Raw genomic sequence first — 23,595 nt, forward strand, 5'->3', positions numbered from 1 at the left:
ATCAAACGATTTATTCTCTAGGATTTGAATTAAACAGGAAATCAATATGAGCGTGTCTCCGGCCCAAGGACAAAATTAAACTTGCTGTGAAAAAAATCCTCAAAAGTCCACACAAGGAAACCGTATATGAGGTGTGTGACCGTCTGTGACAAGCTCATCTCCATCGTGGACAGTGATGTAGTTGCGTGGAGGTAGTCTGGGGAAGGACAACAGGAGGGCCAGAGCCACATTGTAAACATCAATAACACAAGGAGGAACACAATCCCAGCACAATAAATCCTTACAAATCCCTTTTTGTCACAATGAAACAGGCAATAAATCTCAAGACAACAATACAAGCTGAGATTCCCACTGCAGGAACAGCCAGCTAGAAAGTCAGCATGGACTCTGTCAGTTCAGTAATGCGTCTCACTATCCTCCTGTAATTGATTTACTTAATGGGTAAACTGGTATTCCTATTCCTCACTCCCACACAGACTTCCACTTTCTTCATCTCTCCTTACCTTTCATTTCTTAACTACCATCGAAACTGCTCAGAGTTCCTTACTTCCTCCAGCCACTTCCCCATCCATTTCCATTTCTTCAAATTCTCCATATATCCTTCCTTCTCTTTGAAAATTGCTCCTTCTCTCCATCCTTGCCTCTCCCCTTCATTTCCTCCCTCTCTCCATCCTTGCCTCTCCCCTTCATTTCCTCCCCCTCTCCATCCTTGCCTCTCCCCTTCATTTCCTCCCCCTCTCCATCCTTGCCTCTCCCCTTCATTTCCTCCCCCTCTCCATCCTTGCCTCTCCTCTTCATTTCCTCCCCCTCTCCATCCTTGCCTCTCCCCTTCATTTCCTTGATCTCTCCATCCTTGCCTCTCCCCTTCATTTCCTCCCTCTCTCCATCCTTGCCTCTCCATTCATTCCTCGATCTCTCCATCCTTGCCTCTCCCCTTCATTTCCTCGATCTCTCCATCCTTGCCTCTCCCCTTCATTTCCTCGATCTCTCCATCCTTGCTTCTCTCCGTCATTTCCCCCCTCTCTTTATCCTTCCTACTTTTCATCATTTAACTCTCCTTTCCCTTCATCTTTCCCTCTCTCCACCCTTCCTTCACTTCATCCTCTCTTAATGTCACGTTATAATAAAGCTCAAATGTCCACACTTATGAATGCTCAAAGCTCTTTCCATCACTTCTCTCTCAATCCTTTATTTTCTCTCTCAATTCTTCTTCCCTCTTCACCCTTCCCTCTCTCCAACCTTTCCTTTTCTCCACCTTCCATCCATCCATCCATCTTAATATCACTCCATCATGTGTTCCCCTCTACATCCATTCATCAATCCTTTCCCTCATTCATTGATGTGTTTCCCTCTCTGCAGCCGTGTATTGTTCATGATCTGTAGATCACTGTACAAGCAGGAATGAGAGAAGGAGGACAGAAGAAATATCTGATTTCATTGCTCATTTGGCTCTGAAGTACAAAAGTTTGTCACTAATATCAGCAATTAGCCTCCAATAGAGGGATTCTTGTGAAAGGAACTAATAACGACCCAGGGTCGTCCACCAGTAAACGATCCGTTATTTTCCTGCTGATCCCCTAATGCCCATGTTGCAGGACAGCCATCCACGAGCAAGGCCATGCAAATTAATTTCTCTGCAGACGAGCCCACACCACAGTGATCAATACATTAGCTATGGATCTCAATTCTGCCAAATTTATCAGCAATACGATCAGCAAGCATTGTGGGTAAAGGGAATTCCCACTAGGAGTAAAGAGCAGAACAATGTTATCTTGCTCATCAACACCAAGACAGCCACAGAACCGGTCCTGGGTGATGTCCAATGTATTTGCATGACTGGGCCCAATACTGTAATCAGGCAATCTGTAATTATTGCTGAACACAGAATCAGGACAAATGAATGTCATCAGTGGCACCCTGCTCGACAGAAGTAATGTCTGCAGACACTGGGAAGTGTCATTATGCCACTTAGGTATGTTGTGAGAGAAACTCTCATTGAAACATATGCCATTAATAGTATGTTGTCCTACAAACTATCACTAAAACACAAGTCAATACTTGTATGCTGTCATCAATGTCTCCCTCTCAGACACACACATAAACATGGCAGATTTCATCTCATTGGCTGAAAACAGAAGCTTCCTCAACTTCCTCATCTTCATTGCTGTCATCCTTCTAGCCCAAGTCACAGCTTTTGCATGTGTAATATCAAATATATATTGAAAGCATTTTTTCACATGGCATTCATGCAGAAACTCTATCTCAGCCACATATGCTGTTTGTCTTTTCACAAGTCACCAAATGAGTCGTAACGGCACAAAAAATGATGGCAGTCTCTTCGTAGAGTTATCACCATGGACAAGAGGTTTGTTCAAGCAGACAAAAAATTAATCCTTCCATTAGAAAATGAATATGACTCTGTCCGTGTGTTCAATTATTTCAACACTACATCCATTAACTATATAAAAAATATACCCTTTATGTTAACCCTTTGCATTCCAGGTTAACATGAACATTCTACAACACCAGAAGAACCTACTTAAAACAAGTCCTATATTAATTGGAACCCTTTTTCAAGAACTCATTTCATCAACCGTTTACAAAACATCTTCACATCAACCTTTCACAATAACCCTTCACATCACTCCTTGACATCAGCACTTCACATCAGTTCTTTACAAGAACCATTTGCATGAACCCTTTACATGAATCCTTTATATGAACCCTCTGCATAGCCCTGCTAACATTTCCGTATGCTGTCTGCTAAAGCCTCATTTCAAGTACGAACATGCTGCCACAAAAGCCACAATGAGCAAGGAATCATTACCGTTTTTTCTTTCAAATAAGCATCACCCATTGATCGCAGTGGATTCAATCTGTTTTAGTGATTTGTCCTTTGTTTCTATAGTTGACAGATCATGGTTCACATACTGCTTTAGTCTCACTGAAGTTTTTAGTTAACACTAATCTTTTTAGGTTTATTTTGTTCTTTAATGAAGCAGTCTCTGTTTTTATTGCAGATTCTGTTATCTTAATTCTTATGCCTAGAACCTGTTCTGAAATAAATTGTAAATGCTTACATGTGTCATTGTATAGTAAGGGGCACTTTCAGCTTTTGCTCTTAACGTAACTCTATATGCACTGTGCGTATTCCTGTCTTCATGTAAAATTCTTTGGTTTGTATGACTTGTATATTGCATCAGCAGTGACAGAGAAGAATTTTACATAAAATGTATTGTGATGTTTCAGCTTCAAATCAAAATGTCATTACCACAATGGCAGCAAAAATAAAGATTTTGGAAACTCTAAACATAAAGTTTGCTTAAGAAACAGCCACAAAATGGACAGAGTTGTTAGGCGTCACACATGTGACTGTCTCTAAGTATAATCATGTGAAAAATTCTAAATTGTTTTTTTTCACAGTTTCTAGCATGAATGTAAACAGAATAACTGAAGCAACAATAGCTCTTATCTCAAACTGTTGTCTGATAAGGACAAAACATTAAATTCCTTTGGCCCTCCCATAAGTTAAATACTTCACAGAAATATTAGTTGTATAATCATAAATAATTCATGAAAGGTATTTGAGTACGTACATGAGGCAACTAATTTTTTTTTTTCATTTTTATTAGCATAGAGACAGATGTTACTGCTAGTTTTATATTCATTATTTACGTCAAAAAGGATTAGCATTGCCAGGAGAGACACATTCAGACGATCACTCAACCATGCCCATTGCATGTTGAGCCACACCATTTCCAAATCTTTTATTCTTATATGTCGCTTCCCTGGGCTGCAACTGTTCCCACACCAGTTGTATGCCTGTGATGTCTCTGTATCTCCCCCAGATATTGAACTAAAGTCATCCTAACCATGACAGTGCTGTGGGTGTATTTCCTAGGACATGCTGTCTACCAAATGTCTATACACTGCTGCCACCCATGCATGCAGCACTCCCTGCCTAGCTCCTAGCTAATTAGACTTTAGTATTGGCTAATGAGGCAGTGTACAATAGCAGGCACGTGGCCAGTTAGGGAGCCTACAATAGCCCATCACATGGATCACTGCTTGCCAGTCACTGGGGACAACATCAAAGGTCAAGCCTTGACCACTCGGAAATGATTTCCACCAACAATAATGTCCTGTGTGCAATCACTGTAATTAACAGCATAAGTGGACATTGATCTCCATTAAGCAGTGGAGGTTTGAGTACCCTGACAGGTCACACCTGGCCTTGGTCAGCACAGTAATCACCGACATGGATGACATAAGTCTCAAAGGATGCAGGGGCCATTCATCTTCTACATTTGCTAGCTGATGGCTTGACTGCATCATTCTAGAGCCGCTGTGTTAATCTGTAGCCTACGTGCTTGGTCATGGTCAGATTTATGGATGGACATAGCCAGCATCTTTGTTTACCTACAACTTTTTCCAGTGAAAAACTTATAAAGTCTTCCTTAAACCATCATCTATGGCTGGTCAGAAAACTTGCATATGTCCATATCTGGTGACGATCCTGCAACTTGAACAGCAACATTTGTTTCAATAACAGCAATGTAGCCACAATGTTTGCCTTATGAAGCCCCAACAACAATACAAGATAAGAAAGACACGACCAGCTCATGTGTACAGCATATGTTCTCAGTGGTTAGCTTCAATATTAGCAGAGAAGGGGACTGCCTCTGGAACTGCATGTTGACACAGAGACAACACATCCTTTTTGACCAGCCTCTGCTGCTTGTAAATGGGATGAACATATCATTTGACACGATTCCTACATTTGGTGGCATGACAGTGTCAACAAGCCCCAGTGTTGTTGCTGCAACCCTTGGCCATATTACTATTCTTTGTATCCTGTTGAGGTGCCTCAGTAATCTAAGTTATGGATGATTTCATTATACAAATCCCAGCCTGACTTTGTACATTAGGTGAATCAGTGCATGGAGCTCCAAGGCAGGACAGCAGACAACCCTTGTCAAACATGTAATCAGCCTTTCCAATGCATGAGCCCATCCACACAGAAAATCATGATTCTTTAACAATTTCAGAAAGCTGCTAGCCTTTAGTCTGTCCTGGCTTAAGGGTTTCTTTTCACTTGAGATTATATATTTTTTTCAGACAAAATCTAAAGGAAGCATTATATTCAACAGCTATTACTGTTTTAACTGAAAACTGGTGTGTTCTTTGAGTCAAGGTGTTGTGCGGCTGGTATGAATGCCACTACTGAAGAAAGGTCAAGGCCAACTTGTCTGTAAACCTGATGAGCCAAATATAAATCCAAAGTGTAGCCTGCAGTTAAATCTTACTTGAAAAAACAGTTGCAACAATCTACATCAATTTCCATCATTAGAAAATTGGCAGCAAACTCTTAACTGGATCAATTGTAATGGAGTGTTTATGTAGAGGCATGTTTCTCATGAGCTGTTCCCTGTCAGCCAACTCTTCAACGTCCCCAGCTCGGCTCTCCTGACCACACATCAAACTATAGCAGGAGTCACTCCTCTCAAGGTGAAAACCCAATTACTGACATCCTTGGAGAAAAACTAAACCCATCTCAGAAACCAATCTAAAGATCAAGCATTTTCAAACATGATGAAAATAAATATTGCATAAAAAGTGGTCAATTTAGGTGTTTTATGAAATGTGGAAGCCAGATAAAACAAAGGCCGTTATGGCAGCTGTCGGGCAGTGAAGCATACGTGTAATCAAGTCTGAGGACAGAAAACCTTATGAAGCAGTGCGCTATACAAAGCCCAGTCACAGATCTGCCATGTACAAGATTATCAAGATTTGACATGGATTGCACATGCAAAATGTGGCATTTCTCTCCCTTTAATCTAAAATGTCCCAAGGGAAAACCCTAGCAAACTACAAAGACATTATTTAGACAAGAAAAGATGGAAAATGGCTCTTAATTAGTAAACTTGCTATTGAACCAAACAACCGATCGAAGTGTTGACCATGAGCTAGAATGCCACTGTCATGTGTGAGAATGCCAGTACAACTGGACTCAAGTCTGTCCCTTGTGTGTGTGTGTGTGTGTGATGTGTGTAATATGCAGCTGCAATGTGTATCAAGTATGTATGTAAGATGATATGGTATGGCAATATTGTGCACATTATATTTCCAGTGAGTATGAGATGTGTGCGTATGATGAGTGTATGATGTGCACGAGTGTATGTGTGCATGATGACTGTATGTGTGTGCATGATGAGTGTATGTGTGTGCATGATGAGTGTATGTGTGTGTGTGCATGATGAGCGTATAATGTGTGTGCATGAGTGTGTGCATGATGAGTGTATGATGTGTGTGCATGATGAGTGTATGATGTGTGTGCATGAGCGTATGTGTGTGCATGATGAGTGTATGTGTGTGCATGAGTGTGTGTGTGTGCATGATGAGTGTATATTGTGTGTACATGAGTGTGTGTGTGCATAATGAGTGTATATTGTGTGTGCATGCATAATGAGTGTATATTGTGTGTGCATGAGTGTGTGTGTATGATGAGTGTATGTGTGTGCATGATGAGTGTATGATGTGTGTGCATGAGTGTATGTGTGTGCATGATGAGCATGTGATGTGTGTGTATGAGCGTGTGTGTGTATGATGAGTGTATATGAGCTAGAGTGTGTGTGTGTATGATGAGTGTATGATGTGCATGCATGATGAGTGTATGATGTGTGTGCATGATGAGTGTATGATGTGTGTGCATGATGAGTGTATGAAGTGCATGCATGATGAGTGTATGATGTGTGTCCATGATGAGTGTATGATGTGCATGCATGAGTGTATGATGTGTGTGCATGATGAGTGTATGATGTGTGTGCATGATGAGCGTATGATGTGCATGCATGATGAGTGTATGATGTGTGTGCATGATGAGTGTATGACGTGTGTGCATGATGAGTGTATAATGTGCATGCATGATGAGTGTGTGTGTGTGTGTGTGTGATATGTGTGTAATATGCAGCTGCAATGTGTATCAAGTATGTATGTAAGATATGGTATGGCAATATTGTGCACATTATATTTCCAGTGAGTATGAGATGTGTGTACGATGAGTGTATGATGTGCATGAGTGTATGTGTCCATGATGACTGTATGTGTGTGCATGGGTGTATGTGTGTGCATGATAAGTGTATGTGTGTGCATGATGAGTGTATGTGTGTGCATGATGACTGTATGTGTGTGCATGATGAGTATGTGTGTGCAAGATGAGCGCATAATGTGTGTGCATGAGTGTATGTGTGTGCATGATGAGCATGTGATGTGTGTGTATGAGCGTGTGTGTGTATGATGAGTGTATATGAGCTAGAGTGTGTGTGTGCATGATGAGTGTATAATGTGCATGCATGATGAGTGTATGATGTGTGTGCATGATGAGTGTATGATGTGTGTGCATGATGAGTGTATGAAGTGCATGCATGATGAGTGTATGATGTGTGTCCATGATGAGTGTATGATGTGCATGCATGAGTGTATGATGTGTGTGCATGATGAGTGTATGATGTGTGTGCATGATGAGCGTATGATGTGCATGCATGATGAGTGTATGATGTGTGTGCATGATGAGTGTATGACGTGTGTGCATGATGAGTGTATAATGTGCATGCATGATGAGTGTGTGTGTGTGTGTGTGTGTGTGTGTGTGTGTGTGTGATATGTGTGTAATATGCAGCTGCAATGTGTATCAAGTATGTATGTAAGATATGGTATGGCAATATTGTGCACATTATATTTCCAGTGAGTATGAGATGTGTGTACGATGAGTGTATGATGTGTATGACTGTATGTGTCCATGATGACTGTATGTGTGTGCATGATGAGTGTATGTGTGTGCATGATGAGTGTATGTGTGTGCATGATGACTGTATGTGTGTGCATGATGAGTATGTGTGTGCAAGATGAGCGTATAATATGTGTGCATGAGTGTGTGTGTATGCATGATGAGAATGTGTTTGCATGATGAGCGCATGTGTGTGCATGAGTGTGTGTGTGTGCATGATGAGTACATGATGTGTGTGCATGAGCGTATGTGTGTGCATGAGTGTGTGTGTGTGCATGATGAGTGTATATTGTGTGCATGATGAGTCTTTGTGTGTACATGAGTGTGTGTGTGCATGATGAGTGTATGATGTGTGTGCATCATGAGTGTATAATGTGCATGCATGATGAGCGTATGTGTGTATGATGTGTGTGCATGATAAGTGTATGATGTGTGTCCATGAGTGTGTGTGTGCATGATGAGTGTATAATGTGCATGCATGATGAGCGTATGATGTGTGCATGATGAGTGTATGTGTGTGGATGATGAGTGTATGATGTGTGTGGATGATGAGTGTATGATGTGTGTGCATGATGAGTGTATGAAGTGCATGTATGATGTGTGTATGATGTGCATGCATGAGTGTATGATGTGTGTGCATGATGAGTGTATTATGTGCATGCATGATGTGTGTATGATGTGCATGCATGAGTATGTGTGTGGATGATGAGTGTATGATGTGCATGTATGATGTGTGTATGATGTGCATGCATGCTGAGTGTATGATGTGCATGCATGATGAGTGTATGATGTGCATGTATGATGTGTGTATGATGTGCATGTATGATGTGTGTATGATGTGCATGCATGAGTGTATGATGTGTGTGGATGATGAGTGTATGATGTGTACGCATGCTGAGTGCATGATGTGCATGCATGAGTGTATGATGTGCATGTATGATGTGTGTATGATGTGCATGCATGAGTGTATGATGTGTGTGCATGATGAGTGTATAATGTGCATGTATGATGTGTGTATGATGTGCATGCATGAGTGTATGATGTGTGTGCATGATGAGTACATAATGTGCATGTATGATGTGTGTATGATGTGCATGCATGAGTGTATGATGTGTGTGCATGATGAGTGTATGTGTGTGCATGCATGATGAGTGTATGATGTGTGTGCATCATTAGTGTATGATGTGTGTGCATGAGTGTGTGTGTGCATGATGAGTATATAATGTGCATGCATGACGGGCGTATGATGTGTGTGGATGATGAGTGTATGATGTGTGTGGATGATGAGTGTATGTGTGTGGATGATGAGTGTATGATGTGCTTGCACGAGTGTATGATATGTGCATAATGAGTGTATGTGTGCATGATGAGTGTATGATGTGTGCATGAGTGTATGATGTGTGCATGATGAGTGTATGATGTGTGCATGATGAGTGTATGATATCTGCATGATGAGTGTATGATGTGTGCATGATGAGTGTATGATGTGTGCATGATGAGTGTATGATGTGTGTGCATGATGAGTGTATGATGTGTGTGCATGATGAGTGTATGATGTGTGTGCATGATGAGTGTATGATGTGTGTGCATGATGAGTGTATGATGTGTGTGCATGATGAGTGTATGATGAGTGTACATGATGAGTGTATGATGTGTGTGGATGATGAGTGTGTGATGTGTGTGGATGATGAGTGTATCATGTGTGTGCATGATGAGTGTATGATGTGTGTGCATGATGAGTGTGTGATGCGCATGCATGATGAGTGTATGATGTACGTGCATGAGTGTATGATGTGTGCATGATGACTGTGTGTGTGTGTGTGTGCGATGTGTGTAATATGCAGCTGCAATGTGTATCAAGTATGTATGTAAGATGATATGGTATGGTAATATTGTGCACATTATATTTCCAGTGAGTATGAGATGTGTGTGTATGATGAGTGCACGATGTGCTCAAGTGTATCTGTGCATGATGACTGTATGTGTGCATGGGTGTATGTGTGTGCATGATGAGTGTATGTGTGTGCATGATGAGTGTATGTGTGTGGATGATGAGTGTATGATGTGTGCATGATGAGTGTATGATATCTGCATGATGAGTGTATGATGTGTGTGCATGATGAGTGTATGATGTGTGTGCATGAGTGTATGTGTGTGCATGATAAGTGTATGATGTGCATGCATGTTGAGTGTATGATGTGTGCATGATGAGTGTATGATGTGTGCATGATGAGTGTATGATGTGCTTGCACGAGTGTATGATATGTGCATGATGAGTGTTTGTGTGCATGATGAGTGTATGATGTGTGCATGAATGTATGATGTGTGGATGAGGAGTGTATGTGTGCATGATGAGTGTATGATGTGTGCATGAGTGTATGATGTGTCCATGATGAGTTTATGATGTGTGCATGATGAGTGTATGATATCTGTATGATGAATGTATGATGTGTGCATGATGAGTGTATGATGTGTGCATGATGAGTGTATGATGTGCTTGCACGAGTGTATGATATGTGTATGATGAGTGTATGATGTGTGCATGATGAGTGTATGATGTGTGCATGAGTGTATGTGTGCATGATGAGTGTATGATGTGTGTGCATGATGAGTGTATGATGTGTGTGCATGATGAGTGTATGATGTGTGTGCATGATGAGTGTATGTGTGTGGATGATGAGTATGATGTGTGTGAATGATGAGTGTATCATGTGTGTGCATGATGAGTGTATGATGTGTGTGCATGATGAGTGTATGATGTGTGTGCATGATGAGTGTATGATGTGTGTGGATGATGAGTGTATAATGTGCGTGGATGATGAGTGTATGATGTGCATGCATGAGTGTATGATGTGTGTGCATGATGAGTGTATAATGTGTGTGCATGATGAGTGTATGATGTGCATGCATGATGAGTGTATGATGTGCATGCATGAGTGTATGATGTGTGCATGATGAGTGTGTGTGCATGAGTGTATATTGTGTGTACATGAGTGTGTGTGTGCATAATGAGTGTATATTGTGTGTGCATGCATAATGAGTGTATATTGTGTGTGTGCGTGTGATGTGTGTAATATGCAGCTGCAATGTGTATCAAGTATGTATGTAAGATGATGTGGTATGGTAATATTGTGCACATTATATTTCCAGTGAGTATGAGATGTGTGTGTATGATGAGTGCATGATGTGCAAGAGCGTATGTGTGCATGATGACTGTATGTGTGCATGGGTGTTTGTGTGTGCATGATGAGTGTATGTGTGTGCATGATGAGTGCATGTGGGTGCATGATGAGCGTATAATGTGCATGCATGATGAGTGTATGGTGTGCATGCATGATGAGTGCATGATGTGCGTGCATGAGTGTATGTGTGCATGATGAGTGTATGATGTGTGTGCATGATGAGTGTCTGATGTGTGTGCATGATGAGTGTATGTGTGTGTGCATGAGTGTATGATGTGTGCATGATGAGTGTATGATGTGTGTGCATGATGAGTGTATGATGTGTGTGCATGATGAGTGTATGATGTGTGTGCATGATGAGTGTATGATGTGTGTGCATGATGAGTGTATGATGAGTGTACATGATGAGTGTATGATGTGTGTGGATGATGAGTGTGTGATGTGTGTGCATGATGAGTGTATGATGTGTGTGGATGATGAGTGTGTGATGTGTGTGCATGATGAGTGTATGATGTGTGTGCATGATGAGTGTATGATGTACATGCACGATGAGCGTATGATGTGTGTGCATGAGTGTACAATGTGCCTGTATGTTTGGTGGGTGTGAGATGTGTGTGCTTGCTTAGTGTACAATGTGTGTGAATGATCAGTTTGAGGTGCATGTGAAAGGTGAATGTGTGTCTGTAACACACTTTGCTGCTCAAGAAAAATCACAGACACATCCTTGATTTCATACACACAGACACTGCCTTGATCACACAAATGCTTCCTTGATCACACAGACACAGTCTCATTCACATAGATACAGCTGTGATCACACAGACACTGCCTTGAACAGACAGAGACTCCTTTGATCACACAGGTAAAACCTTGATAACAGACACAGGCACTGCCTTGATCACACAGATACTGCCATGATTCCACAGATACAGTCTTCATCACAGATACTACCTTGATCCCTTGATCACAAACACACAAATATTGCCCTAACAGACATTGCCTTGATCACACAAATAGTGTCTTGATCACAAACACACACACTGCCTTGATGATGCAAATAAAGCCTAGATCACACACAGACACTGCCTTGATGATGCAAATAATGCCTAGATCACAGACACACAGACACTGCCTTTATGATGCAAATAATGCCTAGATCACAGACACTGCCTTTATGATGCAAATAATGCCTAGATCACAGACACACAGGCACTGCCTTGATGATGCAAATAATGCCTAGATCACAGACACACAGACACTGCCTTGATGATGCAAATAATGCCTAGATCACAGACACACAGACACTGCCTTGATGATGCAAATAATGCCTAGATCACAGGCACACAGACACTGCCTTGATGATGCAGATACTGCCCTGATCACACAAAAACTGCCTTGATCATACGTATACTGCTTGATCACAAACACACAGATACTGCCTTGATCACATAAACACTGCCTTAATCACAAACACTGCCTTGATCACACAAATACTGTTTTGGTCACACATACAATATTCGGACATTGTCCATGTCTTGATATATTCCTGATTTACGTATTAATATTTAATGCCCATATACAATGTAGATCTGGTCTTCCACACCTCCATTTGTTGTTCTGCGGACTCTACCTCGATCAAGCGCCCTGATGAAAGCACACACCATGTAGCTGACGGAGCAAGGGGCATACAAACCTCACTACCTTTTATTCCTCAAATCAAAATATGCCATGATCACAAACTTCGGGCAAATGAAACTTCTGATCCGTTTAAGAAGGAAACAAATTTTGATGGATCAAGTTTTTGATGCATGGATTTCCTTTTTTGATGAAGGGAGAATGATGAAGCCCAGTAAAATAGCGTGTTGATCCGTAGCTGATGACTGTAATTACTACTCTGGCCAATGTCAGATATGGCCTCACAGCAGCCACACTTAGAGATCAACTTTTAGTGGAGCGGAACTCAACAATCTTACAAACAGTTGCCTTACGTTTGATCTCTGATGTGTTCTGTGTCTATTTTCAGGCCTTCGATGCAGAGCTAACAAGATGTCCTCCAGCAAGACGTCGTAGTGTAACACCACATCGCACAACAGAAGTTGCAGGTATTTATGCTGATGGTGTGTTCGGTCCAGGCAAAGTAGTCCCTGTCTTATGGCATTATATGGAACATATCCCTTTCATGTTCTTCACCTTTTTTATCTACCATTATTAATAAACACAATGAATATTTCATGAAACACTTAAAACACACAATGCTTTCCAAGTGAAAAGCACAAAATGGTATTCAATCATGTAGTTCAGCAATACTGCCATTAGTATAAGAAAACACACTGGCCTTTGTCAGGAGCGATCATCTCTTATCTTGTGCATATCTGTACCATAAGTGGGAATGAGTTCCATCTACTGAGCTGCTGCAGATGGATCAATGATGTAGCCTGGCAGTACCATCCGATCAATGAGTCTCACCCCATCCCTCAACGAAATATCTCCTTCAAAGGTGGTCAGATACCACAATTGTGATTTTGTCCAAATACTGATTAACTGATATCTTGTAAGATGCGAAAGAATTTCTGTGTGTGTCATGAAAGACAAGAGGAATGGAGGCAAGGTGTCCAAGCCACAAGGTGAGGCTGTAACACATTCACGTTGTCACAAGGTGAGGCTGTAACATAATGAGGTTGTCACAAGGTGAGGCTGTAGCACATTGAGGTTGTCGCATGGTTAAATATGACACATTGAAGCTGTCACATGTTGAGGGTTTGACACAAGGTTGTCACATGGTGAGGTTATGACAAGGTAAGGTTGTAACACACTGAGGCTGTCACATGGTGAGGGTTTGACACAAGGTTGTCACATGGTGAGGTAATATAGTGAAGTTGTGACACAAGGTTGTCACATGGAGAGGTTGCAATATAGTGAGGTTGTCACATGGTTCAGTTATGACACAATTACACTGTTACATGGTGAGGTTGAGACACAAGGTTGTCACATGATGAGGTTGTAATATAGTGAGGTTGTAACACATTGAGGCTGTCACACAGTGAAGGTGTGACACAAGGTTGTCACATGGTGAGGTTGTAATATAGTGAAGTTGTGACACATTAAGGCTGTAATACAGTCAGGTTGGCACACAATGAGGTTGTGAGCAAATCACTTGGTGTGATTGTAACATATAGATGCGGAATCATCAAAGTGTGACACAGGGTGAACCAATCACTTGCTGTGACTGTAACATATAGAGGTAGGGTCACCAAAGGGTGAGGTTATAACAGGGTGTCACAGGGTAAGCTAACCTTGTGAGGTTGCAAGAGGGTGAGGTTATTCTGCAGTGAGGTAACTGGGTGAGGATGTCATAGTGTTTTATCAAGGTGAGTTTGTAACATGGTGAGGCTGTAAAAAGAAGAGGTTATCATATGGTGAGGTTTTCACAGGGAGTGGTTGTCAAATGATGAGGCTGTCACACAGAGAGGTTGTAACATACTGAAGTTGCCTTCGTATCAATGACTGGATGTTGTCGCATGGTGAGATTGAGTGAGAACATGACATGATGACATAGTGAAAACAGTCCGACTTAATCATCTATGCCTCAATAGACTCAAGACACTTCACCTTCAAGATGGTCTTGCATTAAAGAGAACAAATCAGCATGTGTGGATGGACTTTCCTTGGACTTCAATCCTGTACATGCATAAGAGTTCATATAACAAGTGTCATAAACATGCCTATGAATATTCATGAGCAAAACAATGAGTATATCCAACCACTAGTTCATATGAGCCATACCTGTAGGTTCTCGAACACGGTATCGATATGTGCCATGCTTCTTGTAGTACCACCACAAGGTCAAGGCCACTATCGCAACGATGACCACACAGACAGCAGACAACATTACTGGCCAGTACTGGCCTGCTTCCTGGCTCCCAGTACTCCTTCCCTGCGGACCAACAACACAACAACTATACAACCTTGTCTGTACAACCTTGTGACATCAGAATCTGAATATCCACAAACAACACTAAAATTTAGACCATCAGGTTCTGTATACAACATTACACTGAGTCATATAGCGATCTGTATATCACATTACACTCAGGGACATAGCGGTCTGTATACAACATTACACTCAGTCATATAGCGATCTGTATATCGCATTACACTCAGGGACATAGCGGTCTGTATACAACCTTACACTCAGTCATATAGCGATCTGTATATCACATTACACTCAGGGACATAGCGGTCTGTATACAACATTACACTCAGTCATATAGCGATCTGTATATCGCATTACACTCAGGGACATAGCGGTCTGTATACAACCTTACACTCAGTCATATAGCGATCTGTATATCACATTACACTCAGGGACATAGCGGTCTGTATACAACATTACACTCAGTCATATAGCGATCTGTATATCACATTACACTCAGGGACATAGCGGTCTGTATACAACCTTACGCTCAGTCATATAGCGATCTGTATATCACATTACACTCAGGGACATAGCGGTCTGTATACAACCTTACACTCAGTCATATAGCGATCTGTATATCACATTACACTCAGGGACATAGCGGTCTGTACACAACCTTACACTCAGTCATATAGCGATCTGTATATCACATTACACTCAGGGACATAGCGGTCTGTATACAACCTTACGCTCAGTCATATAGCGATCTGTATATCACATTACACTCAGGGACATAGCGGTCTGTATACAATCTTACACTCAGTGAGGTCTGGATATCTACAATATTAGACTCTGTAAAGTCAGAGAACTATATACTACATGCTCTGTACACCCTATTTACAACATCTCTATACACCCTACATACAACATCCCTGTAGACCTTATATACAACATCCCTGTAGCCAGTACATACAACATCCCTGTAGACCCTATATACAACATCCCTGTAGACTCTATATACAACATCCCTGTAGACCCTATATACAACATCCCTGTAGACCCTGTATACAAAATCCCTGTAGACTCTATATACAACATCCCTGTAGACTCTATATACAACATCCCTGTAGACCTTATATACAACACTCCTGTAGACCCTATATACAACATCCCTGTAGACTCTATATACAACATCCCTGTAGACTCTATATACAACATCCCTGTAGTGAGTGAGTGAGTTTAGTTTTACGTCGCACTTAGCAATATTCCAGCTATATGGCGACGGTCTGTAAATAATCGAGTCTGGACCAGACAATCCAGTGATCAACAACATGAGCATCGATCTGCGCAATTGGGAACCGATGACATGTGTCAACCAAGTCAGCTAGTCTGACCACCCGATCCCGTTAGTCGCCTCTTACGACAAGCATTGTCACCTTTTATGGCAAGCATGGGTTGCTGAAGGCCTATTCTACCCCGGGACCTTCACGGGTCACATCCCTGTAGACCCTACATACAACATCCCTGTAGACCCTGCATACAACATCCCTGTAGACCCTATATACAACATCCCTGTAGACTCAATATACAACATCCCTGTAGACTCTATCTACAACATTCCTGTAGACGCTATATACAACATCCCTGTAGACCCTATATACAACATCCCTGTAGACCCTATATACAACATCCCTGTAGACCCTATATACAACATCCCTGTAGACCCTATATACAACATAACTGTAGACTCTATATACAACATCCCTGTAGACTCTATCTACAACATTCCTGTAGACGCTATATACAACATCCCTGTAGACCCTATATACAACATCCCTGTAGACCCTATATACAACATCCCTGTAGACCCTATATACAACATCCCTGTAGACCCTATATACAACATAACTGTAGACTCTATATACAACATCCCTGTAGACCCTATATACAACATCCCTGTAGACCATGTATACAACATGCCCTGTATACCCTATACATCTCTGTAGATCATATACACAACATCTGTGTAGACCCTATACGTCTCTGTAGACACAATAATTTCTGTAGACCCTATACATCCCCCTAACCCTGTATACAACATCCCTCTAGACCCTATACATCCCTGTTCACCCTATACACAACATGCTCTGTAGACCATGCATATGTGTAGACATCCACTAGAGCAAAACTGCAGTATGAAACTAGTTTGTGTAAACTAAGCATGTAGCATGCAGATATTCATGGCCAGATGGCTGGCTAACAAGACGCCTCAGACTGCAGTGATTTTTCATGTGAAATAACATCTGGGGTGTCTCCCACAGAAAGTGATAAACACATTTACAACATGCCTCAAACAAATACTCACTGAAACAATTCTGCAGAGTATTACTCATGCACAAACAGAATACTGCTCATCCACTTTCACAAGTGTTACGGAACTTGTGTTGTGCCTCGGAAACCATTACTGTCATGTGCAGTTTAAGGACAGTCTGACTATTTACATGTGTTAACAGAATACTTATAACTATCAACATTGCAGTTGTACACTGTACATATCTGTACATGTTAGCACAGGTTTCCTTATGCAAGTGTGTGAAGATAGGACATCAAGAGTTACCCCCCTTGAGTTAAACACGACCACATGCAAGTAAAAAGTAAAGATATTTTTTCCTGAGCATTATGAGGTTTAACTATTCTCATTTACCATGTTTTGAAAGAAGTTTGGACAAGTGATGGTTAACAGCTATGAAGAAGGAGGTATTATAGGGCGTAAAACCTTTTAAAACAAAACTTTTGCAGAACTGTCCAGATTTTTAAGCATTAAGCACTAAAATATTGTTTTCATCCCCCAAACCTTCGAAGGAAATACTTAAAATAGATTGTCTAATAGCCAGCTAGCCCTACACTTTGTTCACCTGACTCATAATCCAGTCAATTTTAACTTTTCTCGAATTTTGTTAATCTGAAACTTACAAGGTTCTTGAGTTCAGTTTCTTTAAACAGTATCTGATTTCCTCATACATTTAACCATAAAGTTGGTTAGACTCTCTAACACATATTACAGTAAACCTGATCACGTTCTCTAATCAGGATGACTGTATTTCTGATCAGGTTCTCTAATCTGACTAACTGTAATTCTAATCATGCTCTCTAATCCAGTTCAGATAACAATAATTCTGATCAGGCTCTCTAATCTGGGTAACTGTAATTCTAATCAGGCACCCTAATCCAAGTAACTGTAATTCTAAGCATGCTCTCTAATCCGGGTAAGTGTAATCCAGATATCTGCAATTCTAATCAGGCTCTCTAATTCGGATAACTATAATTCTGATCAGGCTCTCTAATCTGACTAACTGTAATTCTGATCAGGCCCTCTAATCTGACTAACTGTAATTCTGATCAGGCTCTCTAATCCGGGTAACTGTAATTCTAATCAGGCACCCTAATCCAAGTAACTGTAATTCTAAGCAGGCTCTCTAATCCGGGTAAGTGTAATCCAGATATCTGCAATTCTAATCAGGCTCTCTAATTCGGATAACTATAATTCTGATCAGGCTCTCTAATCTGACTAACTGTAATTCTGATCAGGCCCTCTAATCTGACTAACTGTAATTCTGATCAGGCTCTCTAATCCGGGTAACTGTAATTCTAAGCAGGCTCTCTAATCCAAGTAACTGCAATTCTGATAAGCATCTCCAATCAAAGCAACTGTAATTCTGATCAAGGTCCCTAATCCGGGTAACAGTAATTCTAATCAGGCTTTCTAATCCGAGTAACTGTAATTCTGATCAAGCTCTCTAATTCAAGTAACTGTAATTCTAAGTAGGCTTTCTAATCTGAGTAACTGTAATTCTAATCAGGCTCTTTAATCCAGATATCTGTAATTCTGATCAGGTTCCTTAATCTAAAAATCTAATTCTGATGAGACTCTCTAATCTGGGTAACTGTAATTCCAAACAGGCTCTCTAATCCGGGAAACTGTAACTCTAAGCAGGCTCTCTAATCCAGCTAACTGTAATTCTAAGCAGGCCTTCTAATATAAGGAACTGTAATTCTAATCAGGCTCTAATCCAGATATTTGTAATTCTGATCAGGCTGTCAAATCTGAGAAACTGTAATTCTGATGAGACACTCTAATCCGAGTAACTGTAAATCAAAGCAAGCTCTCTAATCTGAGTAACTGTAATTCTAAGCAGGCTCTAATCCAGATATCTGTAATACTAATCAAGTTCTCTAAACTTGAGAAACTGTAATTCTGATCAGGCTCTCTAATCAGACTAACTGTAAATCTAAGCAGGCTCTCTAATCCAGGTAACTGTAATTCTAAGCTGGCTCTCTAATCAGAGTAACTGTAATTCTGATTCGGCTCTCCAATTCAGATAACAGTAATTATAATCAGGCTTTCTAATCCGAGTAACTGTAATTCTGATCAAGCTCTCTAATTCAAGTAACTGTAATTCTAAGCAGGCTTTCTAATCTGAGTAACTGTAATTCTAATCAGGCTCTTTAATCCAGATATCTGTAATTCTGATCAGGTTCCTTAATCTAAAAATCTAATTCTGATGAGACTCTCAAATGTGGGTAACTGTAATTCTAAGCAGGCTCTCTAATCCGAGTAACTGTAATTCTAAGCAGGCTCTCTAATCCAGGTAACTGTAATTCTAAGCAGACTCTTTAATCGGAGTAACTGTAATTCTGATCAGGCTTTCTAATCCAGATAACTGTAATTTTCAGCAGGTTTTCTAATCCGAGTAACTGTAAATCTAAGCAGGCTCTCTAATCTGAGTAACTGTAATTCCAAGCAGGCTCTAATCCAGATATCTGTAGTACTAATCAAGTTCTCTAAACTTGAGAAACTGTAATTCTGATCAGACTCTCTAATCCGAGTAACTGTAAATCTAAGCAGGCTCTCTAATCCAGATATCTATCTGTAATTCTGATCAGGCTGTCTAATCTGAGAAACTGTAATTCTGATGAGACACTCTAATACCGGTAACTGCAATTCTGATCAGGCTCTCTAATTCGAGTAATTATAATTCTGATTAAGCTTTCTAATCAGACTAACTGTAATTCTGATCAGGCTCTCTAATGAGACCAACTGTAATTCTGATCAGGCTCTCTAATCAGACTAACTGTAAATCTAAGCAGGCTCTCTAATCCAGGTAACTGTAATTCTAAGCAGGCTCTCTATTCCAGATATCTGTAATTCTGATCAGGCTCTCTGATCCAGGTATCTGTAATTCTACGCAGGCTCTCTAATCCAAGTAACTGTAACTCTGATCACACTCTCTAATCTAGACTCTATCATACGACTAACAGTAATTCTGATCAGGATCTATATTCCTCGTAACTCTAACTCTAAACAGGCTCTTTAAATAGAGTAACCATAATTCTCATCAGGATCTCTAATCCGGATTACTATAATTCTGATCAGGCTCTCTAATCTGACTAACCGTAATGCTGATGAGACTCTTTAATCCAAGTAACTGTAATTCTGATCACGCTTTCTAATCCGAGTAACTGTAATTCTGATCAGGATCTCTAATCCGCATAACTGTATTCCTAAGCAGGCGCTCTAATCCGAGTAACTGTAATTCTAAGCAGACTCTCTAACAAGAGTAACTGTAATTCTGATCAGGCTCTCTAATCTGAGAAACTGTAATTCTGATGAGACTCTCTAATCCGAGTAACAGTAATACTGATCAGGCTCTCTAATCTGAGTCACTATAATTCTGATCAGGCTCTCTAATCCAGATAACTGTAATTCCGATCAGGCTCTCTAATTAGAGTAACTGTAATTCTGATCAGGCTCTCTAATCCGAGTAACAGTAATTCTGATCAGGTTCTCTAACAAGAGTAACTGTAATTCTGATCAGGCTTTCTAATCAGGATAACGGTAATTCTGATCAGGCTTTCTAATCAGGATAATTGTAATTCTGATCAGGCTCTCTAACAAGAGTAACTGTAATTCTGATCAGGCTTTCTAATCCAGGTAACTGTAATTCTAAGCAGGCTCTCTGATCCAGGTATCTATAATACTGATCTGGCTCTCTAATCCAGATAACTGTAAATTTAATCAGGTTCTCTAAACTTGAGAAACTGTAATTGTAATCAGGCTCTCTAATTCGAGTAACTGTAAATCTAAGAAGGCTCTCTAATCCAGATATCTGTAATTCTGATCAGGTTCTCTTATCTGAGAAACTGTAATTCTGATTAGGCTCTCCATTTCAGATAACTGTAATTCTAATCAGGCTTTCGAATCCGAGTAACTGCAATTATGATCAGGCTCTCTAATCCGAGTAAGTGTAAATCAAAGCAGGTTCTCTAATCCAGGTAACTGTAATTCTAACCAGGCTCTCTAATCCAGATATCTGTAATTCTGATCAGGTTCTCTAATCTCAGAAACTGTAATTCTGATGAGACACTCTAATCCACGTAACTAATTGTGATCAGGTTCTCTAATCCGAGTAACTGTAATTCTGATCAGGCTCTCTAATATGGGTAACTGTAATTCTAAGTAGGCTCCCTAATTCAGAGATCTATAAGTCTACGCAGAATCTATAATCCAAGTAACTGTAATTCTGATCAGGCTCTCTAATCCAACTAACAGTAATTCTGATCAGGCTCTCTAACAAAAGTAACTGTAATTCTGATCAGGCTTTCTAATCCAGGTAACTGTAATTCTAAGCAGGCTCTCTGATCCAGGTATCTGTAATACTGATCTGGCTCTCTAATCCAGATAACTGTAAATTTAATCAGGTTCTCTAAACTTGAGAAACTGTAATTCTAATCAGGCTCTCTAATTCGAGTAACTGTAAATCTAAGCAGGCTCTCTAATCCAGATATCTGTAATTCTGATCAGGTTCTCTTATCTGAGAAACTGTAATTCTGATTAGGCTCTCCATTTCAGATAACTGTAATTCTAATCAGGCTTTCGAATCCGAGTAACTGCAATTATGATCAGGCTCTCTAATCCGAGTAAGTGTAAATCAAAGCAGGTTCTCTAATCCAGGTAACTGTAATTCTAACCAGGCTCTCTAATCCAGATATCTGTAATTCTGATCAGGTTCTCTAATCTCAGAAGCTGTAATTCTGATGAGACACTCTAATCCACGTAACTAATTGTGATCAGGTTCTCTAATCCAAGTAACTGTAATTCTGATCAGGCTCTCAAATCTGAAAAACTTTCATTCTGATCAGGCTCTCTAACATGGGTAACTGTCATTCTAAGTAGGCTCTCTAATTCAGAGATCTATAAGTCTACGCAGAATCTATAATCCAAGTAACTGTAATTCTGATCAGGCTCTCTAATCCAACTAACAGTAATTCTGATCAGGATCCCTAATCAGAGTAACTGTAATTGTGATCAGGATCTCTAACCCGGGTAACTTTAACTCTAAACAGACTTTTTAATCCGAGTAACAATAATTTTCATCTGGCTCTCTAATATAGGATTACTCTAATTCTGATCCGACTCTCTAATCTGATTCACTGTAAATCTGATCAGGCTCTCTAATCCGGGTAACTATAATTCTAAGCAGACTCTCTAATCCAAGAAACTGTAATTCTACGCAGGCTCTCTAATCCGAGTAACTGTAATTTTGATCAGGCTCTCTAATCTAGATATCAGTAATTCTGATCAGGTTCCTTAATCTAAAAATCTAATTCTGATGAGACTCTCAAATGTGGGTAACTGTAATTCTGATCAGGCTCTCTAATCCGAGTAACTGTAATTCTAAGCAGGCTCTCTAATCCAGGTAACTGTAATGCTAAGCAGACTCTTTAATCGGAGTTACTGTAATTCTGATCAGGCTTTCTAATCCAGATAACTGTAATTTTCAGCAGGTTTTCTAATCCGTGAAACTGTAATGCTGATGGAACTCTCTAATCCAAGTAACTGTACTTCTGATCAGGATCTCTAATCCGAGTAACTGTCATTCTGATCAGGATCTCTAATCCGCATAACTGTAATTCTAATCAGGCTCTCTAACCCAAGTAACTGTAATTCTGATCAGGCTCCCTAACCCAGATAACTGTAATTCTGATGCGGCTCTCTAATCCGATTAACTGTAAATCTAAGCAGGCTCTCTACGCCAAGTAACTGTAGTTCTAAGCAGGCTCTCTAATCCAGATATCGGTAATTCTGATCAGGTTCTCAAATCTGAGAAACTGTAATTCTGATGAGACACTCTAATCCGGGTAACAGTAATTCTGATCAGGCTCTCTAATCACAGTAACGCTAATTCTGATCAGGTTCTCTAATTCGAGTAACTATCATTCTGATCAGGCTCTCTAATCTGACTAACTGTAATTCTGATCAGGCTCTCTAATCAGACTAACTGCAAATCTGATCAGGCACTCTAATCCGAGTAACTGTAAATCTAGGCAGGCTCTCGAATCCGAGTAACTGTCATTCTAAGCAGGCTCTCTAATCTCAGAAACTGTAATTCTCATGAGACATTTCAATCCAGATAACTGTAATTCTGATCAGGATCTCTAATGCGGGTAACTCTAACTCTAAACAGGCTCTTTAATTCGAGTAACTATAATTCTCATCAGGCTCTCTTATCCGGATTACTATAATTCTGATCTGACTTTCTAATCTGACTAAATGTAATTCTGATAAGGCTCTCTAATCTAGATATCTGTAATTCTGATCAAGTTCTCTAATCTGTGAAACTGTAATTCTGATGAGACCTCTAATCCAAGTA

General features: G+C 40.3%; 1 protein-coding gene across 1 annotated transcript in view; it reads right to left on the reverse strand.

Moving 5' to 3' along the window:
• The window catches only part of LOC137281992 (uncharacterized), a 212,039-nt gene that overhangs the window by 168,124 nt on the left and 20,320 nt on the right, over positions 1–23,595 (reverse strand). Inside the window, exon 3 of the mRNA XM_067813748.1 lies at positions 14,752–14,902. Coding sequence (XP_067669849.1) covers positions 14,752–14,902 — 151 coding nt within the window. The remainder of the gene's footprint in view (positions 1–14,751; positions 14,903–23,595) is intronic.

The sequence above is a fragment of the Haliotis asinina genome, chromosome 4, assembly GCF_037392515.1.
Source record: "Haliotis asinina isolate JCU_RB_2024 chromosome 4, JCU_Hal_asi_v2, whole genome shotgun sequence".
Lineage (NCBI taxonomy): Eukaryota > Metazoa > Mollusca > Gastropoda > Lepetellida > Haliotidae > Haliotis > Haliotis asinina.